The sequence below is a fragment of the Macrobrachium nipponense genome, chromosome 24 (genome assembly GCF_015104395.2).
Source record: "Macrobrachium nipponense isolate FS-2020 chromosome 24, ASM1510439v2, whole genome shotgun sequence".
Classification (NCBI taxonomy): Eukaryota; Metazoa; Arthropoda; class Malacostraca; order Decapoda; family Palaemonidae; genus Macrobrachium; species Macrobrachium nipponense.
In genome coordinates, this window is record NC_061091.1 from 6,384,597 (window position 1) to 6,401,166 (window position 16,570).

Consider the following 16,570-nt stretch of genomic DNA (forward strand, 5'->3'; position numbering starts at 1 on the left):
CAGGAATATTCATATCAGACTAGTCTTGGACAGTGCAGTGATAGTTCACTGCCTAAACAGAGGAGGTTCCAAGTCGAGCCACATAAATCACGTGATGATAGCAATCTTCTCACTGGCAATGAGGCATCATTGGCACCTGTCAGCTACTCACCTGGCAGGAGTACGGAATGTCATTGCGGATTCACTGTCCAGGACAACTCCGCTGGAATCAGAGTGGTCCCTAGACACAAAGTCTTTCAATTGGATTTGCCTACAAATACCGGGCCTTCAGGTAGACTTGTTCGCCACGGAGTCCAACCACAAACTTCCATGTTATGTGGCTCCCAATTTGGATCCTCTAGCTCACGCCACAGATGCGATGTCCATAGACTGGAATAATTGGCAGAAGATTTACCTATTTCCACCAATAAACCTTTTGATGAAAGTTCTACACAAACTCAGATCTTTCAAAGGGCGGATAGCTCTGGTAGCACCCAACTGGCCAAAGAGCAATTGGTTTCCTCTCTTACTAGAGTTTAAACTCTGTCCCAGATGGATCCCCAACCCAAAACTGACTCACATAGTACAAACTCGGACTGTGTCAGCTTCCTCAAGAATTCTAAATCCCCTAACTTTATGGACTTCTTGAAGTTTGCGGCACATAAAGGTGCTAATATTGATCCACTAAACACATTATTCGGGGAATCAGACAAAAAAGAATCGACACTCCGGCAGTATGATTCGGCAGTGAGGAAGCTAGCCATCTTTCTAAAAGAATCAGATGTTTAGATAATGTCCACAAATCTGGCAGTTTCATTTATTAGAACTGTTCGAAAAAGGCCTAGCTGCTAGTACCATTACTACGACTAAATCCGCCTTAAGGAAAATATTTCAGCATGGCTTTAATATTGATTTAACAGATTCGTACTTTTCATCTATCCCTAGAGCATGTGCTCGTCTGAGACCAGTAAACCGGCCTCATATGGTCTCCTGGTTTTTAAATGACGTACTCAAGTTAGCTTCAGATACTGACAATGAATCATGCTCATATATAACCCTTCTCAGGAAAACATTATTTTTACTGAGCCTGGCCTCAGGTGCCAGTATATCTGAACTGTCGGCTCTCTCTAGAGAACCTAATCATATTGATTTCCTCCTGTCAGGAGAAGTTCTGCTTTCTCCGGATCTGAAATTCTTAGCAAAGAATGAAGACCCTCAGAACAGGTGGTCTCTGTGGAAGATTGTTCCTCTTCCACAGGACCCATCATTATGTCCAGTTATTACATTGGAATCTTACCTTGACAGAACTTCTAATAAGTCTTCAGGTCCTCTTTTTATTAGAGAGAATGGTGGAACCATTTCCTTGAAGGCCATCAGACAACAAATTCTTTATTTTATTAAACAAGCCAATCCGGATTCAGTTCCTCAGGTTCATGATATCCTAGCAGTGGCTACCTCAGTTAATTATTTTCATCATATGAACTTTGATGATCTCAAAAAGTATACGGGTTGGAAGTCTCCGACAGTATTTAAACACCACTATCTAAAGTCTCTAGAGGCCCTTAAATATTCTGCAGTGGGCTGGGAACATTGTCTCCCCTGATACAGCCTAATGGTGTATTTTGTAATGTTGTATATTGTTAATTATCATTGATTTTGCCTTTAACCCTTAAACGCCGACTGTACGTATTTTACGTCGACATTTTTTGTCTCTCGGGTGCCGACTGGACGTATTTTACGCCGACATACAAAAGTTTTGTAAAAAAAATTTGCGGAAAAATACTTAAAGGCCTACCAGCCAAAAACTCTTGAATCACACGCCTTGGGGGATGCTGGGAGTTCACGGATCAAGGTGTTGTTTTGTTTACAATCGTTACGCAGGCGCGCAAGCGCGAATTTCTTTCTTGCCGCACTTAAAAGTATCTGTGACACATCTCGGAAATTATTTCGTCACTTTGACATAATTTTTGTACCATTTTAAATTAGCCGTATTATATATGAAAATGTGCGCATTTTTATGAAGAATACAACAAAAAAATACTCATGATTGTAGCTTTCATCAGTTTTGAGATATTTTCATATAAATAACGATAAGTGCCAAAATTTCAACCTTCGGTCAACTTTGACTCTATCGAAATGGTCGAAAAACGCAATTGTAAGCTAAAACTCTAATATTTTAGTAATATTCAATTATTTAACTTAATTTTGCAACTAATTGGAAGTCTCTAGCACAATATTTCGATTTATGGTGAATTTATGAAAAAACTTTTTCCTTACGTCCGCGCGGTAACTCTTCCGAAAAAATCATACATGCGATTGTGGTAATGTTTGCACCATTTTAAATTAGCCGTTACATAAAGTTTTATATATGAAAATGTGCGCAATTTCATGCACAATACAACTAAAAACAACCCATGGTTGTAGCTTTTATCAATTTTGAAATATTTTCATATTAAAAAGGATAAGTGACAAATTTTCAACCTTTGGTCAACTTTGACTCTACCGAAATGGTCGAAAACGCAATTGTAAGCTAAACCGCTTATTTTCTAGTAATATTCAAGCATTTACCTTCAGTTTGCAACAAATTGGAAGTCTCTAGCACTATATTTCGATTTATGGTGAATTTATGAAAAAAATAACATTTTGTTCATGAATCTTACCTGCCAGATATATATATAGCTGTATTCTCTGAAGTCCGACAGAATTTCAAAACTCCCGGCACACGCAGTGGTCGGCCAGGTGGTAGTACCCATTCCCGCCGCTGGGAGGCGGGCGTAAGGAACCATTCCCATTTTCTGTCAGATATTTTCTGTCGCCGGTGCAGACAACAAGTGTTTTCTGCACCTCCGTCATTGGATTTTGGAACTCTTTTGGTCACTTGAGTATCCCGATTGATTTTTGGTTATTTGATTTGGATCGGTGGTTAGGCATACGCTAATTGTGGATTGTTTTTATTTTGGCTTGATTTTTCCTTAAACTTACGATGTCTGGATCTAGTTCGATTAGGCCAGAGTATGTTGTGTGGAAGAATGCAAGGTTAGGCTACCGAAAACTTCGGTAGACCCTCATACAGTGTGCGCGAATTGTTGGAAACATGTTTGTATGTTTGATGACTGCTGCAACGAGTGTGAAAATATGTCTGATTCTGCGTGGAAGGCTTATGAATCATAGGTACGTAAACTAGAACGTGATAGTGTAAGGAGGTCTTCCTCCAGGCGTGTAACACAAGTTACCCGTCCAGTAGAATTTATCCCTCCAAAGACCTGTGATGCCTTCGGGCCCTACAATAGTGTCTTTGGAGGGTGATACCCTATCTGTGATTCTTAAATCTTTGCGTAGCCTGGAATCATGTTTGCATTGGAAAGTTTTAGTAGTGTAGTGAAGTATAGTGATAATGCCATGAGTGTTCATTCTATCGCGTAAGCGTATAATTTCTCATTGACAAAACACTACCGCGTGATGGCTCTCCCTACCTCGGCTAGGCAGAATGAAGTAGGGAGGTAGCTGTCCAAGTGTCTAAAATACTCTACGTTTGTTCATAAAACTTACCAGTCAGATATATGTATATATATATATCTGCCGGGTAAAGGTGAACAAGCGTTGTTGTATCATAGTAATATTATTTTTGCCCTTACGTCATATTACTATCAAGCGGTTGTATGGTTCAAGTTATATACTCATACCATAGTACTCCTACGGAGGACAACCGAGAGTACGATTATTCTTATTACATTTAATCGGTTCTCCCTGCAACTATTCAGGGGTTGCCGGTTTCCCTATTTTTAAACATTTAAGGTATTGTTATGACAATACCAAGTTAGCCTTTTATATTTAGCAAATTCAGTTTCGCTTAAATATACCAGTTTGATGGATTTTGGTTTCTGCTCTATAATGATAGTAAACCTATTCATTCGTAGAATGGTGTAGGTGGCAACTCAGGCAGAGCAGTGCGAGAACGACGAACGTTCTCTGAGTCTGCTGTCACTAATGCGTAATGCCAGTGCTCAGTTCCATCTGATTGTCTGCCATGCGCGGTAGGTTACGTCTCTCTCTCTCCTGCGGGATTGACGGACTAACCGTATTTCTACCCTACAATCACGGCCTTAGCCTCGGGTTGAGGGGAATTCTAGCATACATGACTGAACATCTTCACTTTGCGAGAATTTTTTCATAAAAAAAAAAAATAAATAAATAAATAAATAAATATATATAAAATATATATATGTATATGTAGTATGTGTGTATATATATATGTATGTGTGTATATATATATATATAGATATATATATATATATATATATATATATATATATATATATATATATATATATATATATATATATATATATATTTATATATTATATATATATATATATATATATATATATATATATATATGTATATATATATGTATGTATATGTATAGATATATATGTGTGTATAAATGTATGTGTATGTATATATATATGTATTAGACCTTTTTCGGTTCTGTTTACCGCATGGTAACAGAATTCTGTCCGAGTCTACAGCGGCATAGCACACATGATTTCCCTCGAAACAAGAATGATGTGCAAGAGATGCAGTCAATTAGACGTCCCTTGCTCAATTATGAGGGGGACTCCTTCCGCTGCCAAATATGACAGCGCCGAGCGTGACGCTCAGCTGGACGCTTGGCTGGACGCACAACGTAATGCTTCTTCAGACATTCGCCGAGAATCAGAGAATAGTAATGGATCTCAGGAAGGAGACTTTTAGGAAGAAACAAATGAACAATCTTCTACAGTGTCTTCAGATTACTCCTGTTTAAGTGAAACGCAGCCTTATTAGGGAAGGAAACATGCTCGGTGAGGGAATGAATGAATTGCAGGGGACCATTTCCTCGCTGGAGAAGTTTGTTTTCTCTGAATAGACTGAAATTCACACTTCTCCAGTTTTTCCTGCAGAAAAACTGGAATAGCATAGATGATCTAGAAATGATTCTGAACATCTCTCATAGCCAAGATTCTTCTAAAGGTGATGTCATGGCTCATAATCTCATAGAATTCGAATCTTGAAAGATTACTTTTGTCTTCAGAGACGTCCTCCCCGCGCAGGAGTTGGAACTCTCAGAGGGTCTCGCTCCCTCTGAGGAGAACGAAGACACTATATGTCGCACAGGCGGCCGTCGTCTTTGGTTTCTCGGAGGGGGACGCTTCTCGTCCGTTAGCTCCTTCTGCTTTGCGGTCGTCTCCTGGGCAATTGGAAGACTTTCCGCAGTAAAAGAGAGCTAAGATGTATGATGTATGGTCTCAGGGAGGGGGACGCTTCACGTCCTCTCTCTTTTCTGCTGTGTTGCGATCTTCACCGGAGAGGACGTCTTCCGATGAGTATGCTTTTGAGCGCTTAGGTCGCTCCAAAGATATATCCTTGGCAGTCCATGTGAGAAGGAGGAGGGCTTCCCCTCGCCAATCGTCTTCGCAAAGGATCAGCCTTTTGCCTGAGAAGGAATGTTCTCCATCGAAAAGGATGATTGTGTCTTTGCAACAACAACTTGTTTCGTTGATTGCAGTGAGAAAGGCAAAGCCACATTGCGAGAGGAAGGATGATAGGCTGCCAATCAAGAGTCCAGGCAGTCCCCTTCTCCTTCTCCTCGTTCCGCTCTTTCGCCAGTTGCCTTGCTCTCTAGATTTCATGCAGCTCTCCAGAGGTTGTCTAGAGAGCACGGTTACCATCTTCCCGAACGTGTGTCAGTTGAGAGGAAGAAGAGGTCTTGGTTCGATGGCTTCGAGCCTCTTTTGAAGAATAGTTTCAGCCTGCGGCCCCTCAGTCTCCTCCTTCGCAATTGTTATCTTCGAAGGACGAACTTGGCTCCCATTCATGCCTCCAACTCAAACGCGGTGTCTGAAGGATTTTCAAACAACTTAATCGTTGGTGAAATCCCTGGGACTACTGGTGAATTTCGAAAAGTCACATCTGATCCCAACCTAATCCATCGTGTATCTGGGGATTCAGATGGATTCAGTGGCTTTTCTAGCTTTTCCGTCCCAGGGACGTCAGCAGCAAGGCTTAGACAAAGTGTCAGCCTTCCTAAGGAAAGATTCGTGCTCGGTGAGGGAATGGATGAGTCTAACTGGGGACCATTTCCTCGCTGGAGAAGTTTGTTTCCTTGGGGAGACTGCACCTCAGACCGTTACAGTTTTTTCTCAAGTACAATTGGAAAGAAAACCAGAATCTACACATGATCTTGGAAATTTCAGGAGAGGTAAAACATCACTTGAAATGTTGGCTAGATCCAGTGTAGCTGTCGGAGGGCGTCTCTCTCAAGCTTCAGAGCCCCGACCTAGTGTTGTTCTCCGACGCGTCCACCACGGGATGGGGAGCATCATTAGGGGGAAAGAAGTGGCAGGCACCCGGAGAGGGGAATAGGTGTCCTGGCACATAAACCTAAAGGAAATGGCAGCCATCTTTTTAGCTCTCCAGTTTTTCCAAGAAAAAGTCTCTCATCGAATAGTCCAAGTCAACTCAGACAACACCACAGCTCTGGCGTACTTGAAGAAGTAAGGAGGAACACAGTCTCAGTCCCTTTTTGCTCTGGCAAAGGAGATCTTGCTGTGGGCAAGGGCACTGGACGTCATGATCCTTACGAAGTTTGTAGCAGGAGTAGAGAACGTCTGGGCAGATCTCCTCAGCAGACGAGGTCAACTTCTGCCAACCGAGTAGACTCTGCATCAGGAGGTATGCCAAGAGCTGTGGGGGTTATGGGGACGTCCGCTCGTGGATATCTTTGCGACGTCCAGAACGAAGAGGCTTCCACTGTACTGCTCCCCAGTACTCGACCCAGCTGCAGTGACGATAGACACACTTCTCCGGGACTGGACGGGGATGGACCTGTACGCCTTTCCCCGTTCAAGATCTTAGGGGAAGTCATGAGAAAGTTTGCGGCATCGTAAGGGACGAGAATGACTTTGTTCGCCCTGTTCTGGCCTGCAAGAGAGTGGTTCACAGAGGTCATGGCCTTCGTAGTAGACTTCCCGAGGACGCTTCCAGTAAGGACAGATCTACTCAGACAGCCCCACTTCGAGAGGTACCACAGAAGCCTCTTTGCTCTGAGTCTGACTGCATTCAGACTATCCAAAAGTTGGCCAGAGCGAGAGGCTTTTATACGTCAATGGCGAAAGCTATCGCCAGTGCAAGAAGAGCGTTTTCCAACGCAGTGTACCAATCGAAGTGGACAGTCTTCAGGAGTTGGTGCAAGAAGAATGGCATTTCCTCCACCACGACCTCTGTGAGCCAGATTGCTGACTTCCTTTTCTGAGAAGGGATCTAAAACTTGCAGTCTCTACAATCAAGGGTTATAAGAGTGTGCTTTTAGTTGTCTTTAGGCACAGAGGCCTGGACTTGGCGGACAACAGAGACCTTCACGATCTCTTGAGATCTTTCGAAACGATGAAGGTTCAACAACCCAAGTTGCCGTCTTGGAACTTGGATGTAGTTCTGAAGTTCCTCATGTCCAGTCCATTCGAACCTATGCATGAAGTGCGAGCTTTTATGAATTCTTCTTGGTTCCATAACAATATGTCATAAAGGACATATGAGCTGTCACTTACGGGAGATGCAATTCTGTGTTGACCTCCATTACACGAAGGATGTCAATTTAACCTACAAGAGATCCTTTTCTCTTGGTTATTCGTGTCTGCGGATACGTTGCTGGGATAGGGAGCCGACACTGATCCTTAACTAGTGAGTTAATTTTTAGTTTAACTTAGTGATTTTTATTGGGGTTTTTGAAAGGAGTTTGGGGATAACTTTTCAAATTAAGCGCTAACCCTCGTGTTAGGATCAGGTGATCGGGATCGGTGTTGTGCTCCTTAATTATGCTAATAGGCATAGGTATATGGTCATATGAGTGGATTAGCAACCCATGACAATGCCAGTTGGGCTCTGCCGAGTAAGTGGATAAGACCCCATCGGCAGACCCACAAGAACTCTTACCCATAGGTCACATCCTCGCTGAGGCTCTTGAGACGAAGCAGACTCCTAAGCAATAGCTAGGAAGTCAACCCTCCGTCTGAAAAGATAGGAACCAAGGTTTATAAGAGGTCCTTCTGATAACTTGTGGTGTTCGGTCAGGAAGCCAAGGTTACCAATGTCAAAGAATGCTTTGGCTTTTTTCTTGAGGGGCACCATCAAGGAAGTGCATTCATCCTGTCAAGACAGTGATATGAAAGTGTGAAGGTAATGCGCATGGACTGAGGGCTATTTCTACGTCGGTAGCCTTCCAAAAGAACATGGCACTCAATGACATCTTGAATGCCACATTTTGGCGTAGTAATTCAGTGTTTGCCTCTCACTACCTTCGGGAGGTGAGGATTACATACGAGAACTGCTACTCTTTGGGCCCATATGTCGCAGCAGACACTATATTGGGGACAGAGAGTAGCACTCTTCCTATCATTTAGAAAATAATATGTTAGTTTGGACTTTTTAATTTTATTTCTTTTTATTTTTTATTTTTATTATGTTTATGTAGGTGTTTAGTTTTTTGTGGTCTTGGGTAGGCCGCCTTAGGCGGACTTCCCTCCATTAGCCTTGGTTATACGAAGTTTAACCAGATAGGCTAGGTCAGGTGGTAATGTTTTTGCTTTGCCCTCATAGTAGGGTAAAATGTTTTTGTCACAGTGTGGTCACGCCCCCGTTGACAAATCATCTGGAGCGCACCAGCTACAATAGGTCACGTCCTTGCTGGCACCTCCAGTGAAGCATTAACAGCATTCGGTGTCTAAACAACACCTATATGATCTGTCACATTGTGGTCACGCTCCCCGTGACAGTTCATTAGAGCGCACCAGCTACACAGGTCACGTCCTTGCTGGCACCTCTAGGAATGCAGTACCGAAATTGGAGGTCTATAATATAGGATCTAGTTGCATTGTGGTCACGCCCCCATTGACAGATCCTCTAGAACTCAACAGCTTCACAGGTCACTACCTAGCTGGAGTCTCTAGTAAAGCAGAAGCTGACTTGGGTGACGGTACTCACGAAGTCAGCTATGCTAACAGTTAAGGAACCAAAATATCAATCATATATATGAAATTGTTTCCCAAAATCGAATCTGTCTCCCCCTTCCTCCAAAGGTGGGATTCAGCTATATATATATGTGCCAGGTAAGATTCATGAACAAAATTATATTGTTATGATACAATAAAGTTTGTTCATACTTACCTGGCAGATATATATAATCAAAGTGCCCACCCACCTCCCCTCAGGAGACAGTGGCACTAGAAAAATCTGACAGAAAATGGGAATGGTTCCTTACGCCCGCCTCCCAGCGGGGGGAATGGGTACTACCACCTGGCCGACCACTGCGTGTGCCGGGAGTTTTAAAATTCTGTCGGACTTCAGAGAATACAGCTATATATATATCTGCCAGGTAAGTATGAACAAACTTTATTGTATCATAACAATATCATTTTCTTTACGTCCGCGCGGTAACTCTTCCGAAAAAATCATACGTGCGATTGTGGTAATGTTTGCACCATTTTAAATTAGCCGTTACATAAAGTTTTATATATGAAAATGTGCGCAATTTCATGTAGAATACAACAAAAAATAATTTAAGGTTGTAGCTTTTCTCATTTTTGAAATATTTGCATATAAATCACAATAAATAGAAAAAAACCACGTTCGGTCAACTTTGACTCTACCGAAATGGTCGAAAAACGCAATTGTAAGCTAAAACTCTTACAGTCTAGTAATATTCAGTCATTTATCTTCATCTTGAAACAAATTCGAAGTCTCTAGCACAATATTTAGATTTATGGTGAATTTAAACAAAAATCTTTCCTTCCCTCCGCACGCGGATTCTCCGCCACAAATCTCCGAAATGCTTACGTTCCATTCTCGGAATATTTGCTCGTTTCATATTAGGCATTTCATAGAGTTTTATATATGAAAATGTGCGCAATTTCATGTAAAATAAAACGAAAAATATTTGAAGGTTGTAGCTTTTCTTATTTCCGAAATAATTGCATATAAAAATATATATATATAAAAAATTCGACATTCGGTCAACTTTACCTAGTCAGATATGGTCGAAAACTGCATTTTTAAGCTAATATTCTTACAGTATAGTAATATTCAATCATTTGTCTTAATTTTGAAAGAAATTGGAAGTCTCTAGGACAATATTTAGATTTATGGTGAATTTTGGAAAAAAATATTTGTTTACGTCCGTGCGTTACGAATTCATGCATTATTTTGTGATAATATTTTCTCTGTGTTGCTTTTATCGTTTTACGATGTGTTATAGTATACCAAAATGATCGCAATTTAGTGTAAATTACAATGAAAAAAGAAGTAACTCGTTACCTTTAACCGTTTCGCGCACAGCGCGATTTGAATACAATTATATATGAAATTTTGTTTTTGCGCTATCATATATTGCATTATTTATATATGATAATGATAATTTTTTTCATTTCTGATGGTTGCATACTAAACTTCAGCCAATGACAAAAAAAGGAGCCAAAAATGAACTCTTAATCTTGAAAACTAAGCGCGCTGTGATTTTTTGAAAAAAATATTTTTTCCGCTTCCGCGCTCACTCTGAAACACCTCCGGCACACGGGAGACATTTTTTTTTTTACCGCTTCGGCGTTTAAGGGTTAATTACCTTTTGGCACTCCCTCTCGCCTACCTGCCTCGCTTGTATTCCCTCCCTTTTTGCCTTTTTGTCTTTTTGTCACGGACTGGATTGCTTATTAACCCACTCCTGTGCTTGTACATAAATCATTATTTCATGTATTATTATATTCATTATCTGTGCTGATTTTCCTGGGGATGGTATGAACCTGGTCATATGGTTATATGTTATTTTCTTATATTTTGTATCCCCTTACTTGGATCATTAAAACAATGATTTTTAAGAAAAGTTTATTTTCTCCTTTTATAAAATTTTTTGTTTTGCTCTCAGTTTACCAAGCTTGTATGGCCAATTCTCTGTTACTATTTCACTGGGTGACACAGGTCAATCCCAGAAAAGGGATTTTGACAAAGGAAAAATCTATTTCTGGGTGAAGACCTGTGTCGCCAAGTGAAATGTACCTATAGCACTCATTTCTAGGTATAAATAAATGCTAAATATACCAAAGAAAAAAGCCATATGGAATGCCAGAGTTATTACCTCTGGATCGATCACCTTCATAGGGTGCCGGTATAGTAACAGGAGCGAGTGGAAGCCACTATCACAGATACTTTACCCAATATCTTTCTCCTCTCTCAAAATCCCCTGCCAGAGAGGTGCCGTTACAACGACCACCTTCCGCTCGCCACCGCTACCTCTGCCAAGAAACGTCATTCCTGACTACGCACCCAAGCTTGGGCCAGCTAATGGGTGGGGGAAAGGAAAATAGAGGGATGGGTTCACTTGGCGACACAGGTCTTCACCCAGAAATAGATTTTTCCTTTGTCAAAATCCCTTTTCTCACATATGTTACATGTGCTAAGTATTCATAATCATTTAGGCAGCACAACTAATGTAAAACAGGGTAACTTTGCCACAAATATGAGCCATAGTATACTGTTAGGAATCACAGCTAGGGGTATATCCATAAGACAGCAGTAATGTATGAAAATATTCATAATTACTACATAAGTTTGCCTGAAAGGTAAATTCTCTTGAATGTTACACCACTCCATTAAGAAAGCTAACTACAAAATACTATACTAAATCTAATTTGTAAAATTATGACTGTGTTTACTGGGTCTAGGCTTTTAGGCTACTTATAAGCTGCAGGTGAAAAAGTACCTAGGATAATTTTGCCAAAAGGAAAGTATGCCCACATACTTAAATACACATTATGGGACATTTACATAGTACTTAATGTAAGCTTTTACAGACTACCAGTTTCCATTCGTGCGTGGGCATACATGTTTTGATGCGTGATTGTGTGACCGGGCCTTTATGAGGAAAATGGGTGATGTAGAATGCACTGTTGCCACGTCAGTGTGTAAAGGATAAGAATTGAACCAAGGTAGTCGGTGTAGACAAAAAGATAGAACCTTCTTGTCTTTATAATCTCTTTTGAGGATCCATAGCGGATACCAAATAGTATAGGTTTTTCAGACTTCAAAACCTGTTGTGCATGATGTAATGAGTTGCTTACATTTCATAGGTCCTACACTTTAAGCTATCAGATATGTAGCTGTTTGATTTCCATACATTCATACTTCTTATTTTGTACCTCCACTCTGTTTTCAGTTATGAAAAGTAATATTTTTTTATGAACTTTGTTTGTTTGTTTTTTTTCTTTTCAGTATAAAAACTGGCTTATGTGGAACAAATGATATTGAAGCCACAAAAGATGAGAAAACTGAAAATGAGGACATTAGGAGTAACATGCCTGCTCGTGCTGATGTTATTCTTGAAGAGGGTGTAGAAGACAATGGTGGCCAAGGGCAAGAATCTTCTTTGCCTTCACCCCAGATGACTACTCTTCCTAACACTTCTAGATCTTTACCAGTAAGTTGACACACACATATATTAGGCATTACAGAGGAGTTACTGTTAATGTTTTTGTTTATTTTGTTTTATGTCAGAACTGTACTGTAGTAGTATTTAGTGTTATATCAGTCTGCCTTTTTTTAAATATTAAATTTTAAAGGGTTGCCAGTAGTAAACCACTAGGGATCCAACTGACCAACTTGTAAGATGCAAACTTGTATTTTGGATTGTTTTATTTATTTCAGTATTTTAACTGCAGCTATTAGGTTATTAGTGATGGTAGTGTTACATCCATTAGTTAAATTTCTAGCACTTGTCATTATGAGAGATGAGAATGTTAACTCAGTGTTCTAGTTAAACTTAATGCATAATATATAACATAATGAAGCACCAAAGTGACATGATAGGTATAAGACTCAGAAAGCAAACATAAATTCTGGGTGGAAACTAGGAATTTTAAGGTTCAATATGTCTTCATGATTACGTTAAAGCTAGCTTTACTAATAATTTTATAAGGCTCAGTTAACTGTTTGGAGATTTGTAGTCAGGTTTTTAATGACTTCTTTGTAACCATCAGTGTCTATACATCTAGTAAGGTTTTTTCTTTTCTATAGTTGATTTAGTAAAAGTATGTTACTTGTTTATTTGTGAAAATATTACAAGATTGCTGAAGGTTCTGAGTCACATTCCTTTTGCATAGGTGTCTGCCTTTTACTTCTGAACTGTTCTCATCTCTCTTAACTGCCCATCTTGGTAACCTTCCTGAACCACCCAACTTATTTAATTTTGTCCTGCTCATGTTTTATCCCAACCTTTGGGAATAAATTCTTTTTTGGGTAGACTTGAGAGCCTGCAGATATGACTTTCTATGGTGTGTGTTGTTTGGCGCAGTGTAGACAGAATTAAATGCTTTTTACAGCCTCCCTTCCCCAGAAGTCTTTTCTCTTAACTGTCAAATTTCTTTCATTTTTAGTCTTGCTTCAATTTTCATCCTTCCTTTATGAACAAACCTACCAGATCAGTCCTATAAAGCTCTAGAAATATGACTCTGAGGTCTCACTGACCTTTTTTTTATAGTTATGTTAATGTTGAGGGTGATGGTGCTGTTACTGACAATCGTTTAATAAAATTTCTTTTATTGGTTATGTATATAAAATCTTGATGAATAACACACATGATCCAGTAAATGCAGATCAGCAGTTTCAAACATACCTGTAGTAGTGACTTAAACCACCAGTAAGGATTTTATATGAAAGTATGGGGAAAAAACCTTTTATAGAATCTTCAACATTTTCATTTTGTGCTGTTACACTTTTTAGGTCTTGCAATTCATTGAGTGCTCGAGCCAGTACAGTTTATCAAGAACAAACCTTGTGGGCCAAGCCTATTATGGTTAAGAATGTTAACTCTGTAATTGAAATTTTTAGTGATGATAATAGCCCTCAAACTGTTTCATCTTGGTACTGAATAAAAGAGTAAATCTATATGCCCCTCAAATATAACATCAAAGATTTAGCAGTTGTTACATCTTTATGTGCTGCCATATTTTAGCACATTTATTTTAACTATGAACTTCCATACTATTGCAGGTCAAGAAGTACACATGGAGAATCAATTTGGCTGCTACAGAAAAATACTGGTCGGGATGGTTTGAAGGTCTGTCTGGCAGATTTCTCAATTGTTCTCCTGCAAAAATGTTGCTGCTTGCAGGAATTGACAGACTTGACACTGATCTCACTGTTGGACAAATGCAAGGTAACCATAGGGATGTATGACTGAAATTCATTCAGATGAAATAATTTGCTTTTATAAGGATAATTATCGAAAAATGTACAGGAAAGCAAATGAAGATTTTTAAAGAATATATTTCTGCAGAAATGCTTTTTGATTTTTGCAAAATTTTTAATCAGGATTCGCTGAATACGTAGTACAGTCGCTACCCAACTTACGAATGAGTTACGTCCCGGACAGCCATTTGAATCTTGAGTTGTTCATAATTTGGTTTTTACTTTATAGTGCATAATTTTTGTTGATTTTTATATTCCTAAGTTAACTTGGGAGTCATAGATTTTACTATTTTCACTGTACATATCTTGAAATCATGCTGTATTATAAAGAAATACTTTGGATGTTAAAAATGTGAAAAGATAAAATGAAATTTAGATTCATGCAGCATTCAAAATTTACTATTTTTCCCATACTTTGAAAGTTAGGAACTTGGAGCGAGTTTCGCAGGAGTAGCGTCTTGACATTGGAAGTTCACAAAATAAACAATGCACACCACCTTCTAATATTGACAAAAATAAATACTAAACATTCCCTATGGGGAGAGGAAATACAGTAAATAAGAATTCATAAAAGAACAAAATAAATTGGGAAGATAGAAATACAGTAAATAAGAATATTTTACGAGTATTCTCATGATTGTAAGAAGAATACTTGGTAGTTAATCACAAGAATACTCAGGATAATCAGGGAAAGGGTGAAAGGATCAGGTTCTTCTTTTTCATGTTCTTCTGTTCTTTGCAAATATTCTTACTAGCAGAATAGGGGTGCAGAGCAAAATTTGAACTAGCTGGTGGCAAAGGGGAGTGCTCCAAATGCAGTTTTAACTTGTAACCCTGTCTGTTCATATCTGAATGTTCGTAAGTAGGGTGGTAGTATGTATATGATCGGGTGTTACTTATTACTAGATGGTAGCTTTGAAATTCTACCCAAGTCAGGTGGGTAGTTCATGTTGCACTTTTCCAGCTTATAATAACTTGAGTTTAAATTTTAATTTATACTTTTGTTTGTATCGTCTAGTAGTAGTTTAACTTGGATAATATAAATATGTTAAAATAATGTTAGTGTATACAGTAAACCCCCCCATTCCCGGCGGATGGGTACCAGACACTCACGAATACTAGCTACAATCCAAGAATTCTTAAAACCCTTCTTAAATGCTTAGAACTGTGTATTTTGATAGTTAGAATACAAAAAACCCTCTGAAATGCTTATACCCAAGTATTTTATGTTTTATCACAAAAGGTGCATTTAGTCATGAAACTGATATGATAATACAGGCAGTCCCTGCGTTATAACGGGGTTCCGTTCTTGAGACGCGTTGTAAGCTGAAAACCGTCGAAAGCCAGAACATTGTCCAAAATCCTAAGAAAACCTTACTTTTAATGCTTTGGTTCCATTAAAAACTATGTAAACTGCATTCTTATTGTATTTTTCATCAAAACAACCTTCAACTGTTGATTATTTTGCCTTTTTGGTGTCATATTTCTTCAGCCAGATCAGCGTTGTAGGCATCGTAACCCTGGAACATGGGGCGTAACCCTGAAACATGAGTCATAACCCTGGAAATAATTTCTGAGGAATATAATTGAAAAGCACCTTAACCTCAGAACATTGTTAGCCAAACCCGTTGTAACCCAGAGACTGCCTGTACAATAATCTGGGAATGTTTCTCAGTAAAAATTACTGCGAAAGGCGAATTTTCCGCAAATAATGGGGATATACGGTCCATAGAAAAATCAGTGAATAGGCAAGTCCATGAATAGCAGGGTTTTACTGTAGTAATTAAAATTGCAGTGGTTCCAAAAAGATTTGCCTTTACAAAAGTATGGTTTTGGAATTTTAATGTAGAATGAGTGGTTGGTTTTTGAAGGTGAGAGAAATTCTATGAATGATTTAAGTCTGCTCATAATTACTGTTATACTACAGTTATAGTTAGGGGGCATTGTGTAGTGATAATTAATGATATTGAAAGGTAAAGGCTTTCAGATATTCACAATTATAAAATATTCTTGCCCTATGTATATCTTAAGTATATCTTAAGCTGCATTTGATATTTTGTCTCTGCATTTCCTTAGGAAAGTTCCAGATGCAAGTTCTTCCACAGTGTGGACATGCTGTACAAGAAGACACTCCTGACCGACTTGCAGAAGTGGTTGCTACTTTTCTTCTGCGTCACAGACTTACCTCACCAAAGGAAGATTTTCAGAGGTAACATTATTGTGCTATTGGTGTAGGAGTGCTTGCATGTTGTTTTGTAAAATATTTTGTCGATTCTGGAATTGTTTTGTTCAAGTAAATGGCAATGCATGCACGTGCTAATGG

The 16,570-nt window shown here is 39.1% G+C and overlaps 1 protein-coding gene across 3 annotated transcripts in view; it reads left to right on the forward strand.

The window, feature by feature from the left end:
* LOC135205401 (protein phosphatase methylesterase 1-like) overlaps positions 1–16,570 on the forward strand; it is a 41,312-nt gene that overhangs the window by 17,121 nt on the left and 7,621 nt on the right. For all 3 annotated transcript variants that reach the window (XR_010312527.1, XM_064235903.1, XM_064235902.1), the window contains exons 6-8: positions 12,274–12,478; positions 14,050–14,215; positions 16,324–16,456. Coding sequence is in view for 2 of the 3 variants with exons in the window: in XM_064235903.1 (XP_064091973.1) it covers positions 12,274–12,478; positions 14,050–14,215; positions 16,324–16,456 (504 nt within the window). In the remaining variant the exon portion in view is untranslated. The remainder of the gene's footprint in view (positions 1–12,273; positions 12,479–14,049; positions 14,216–16,323; positions 16,457–16,570) is intronic.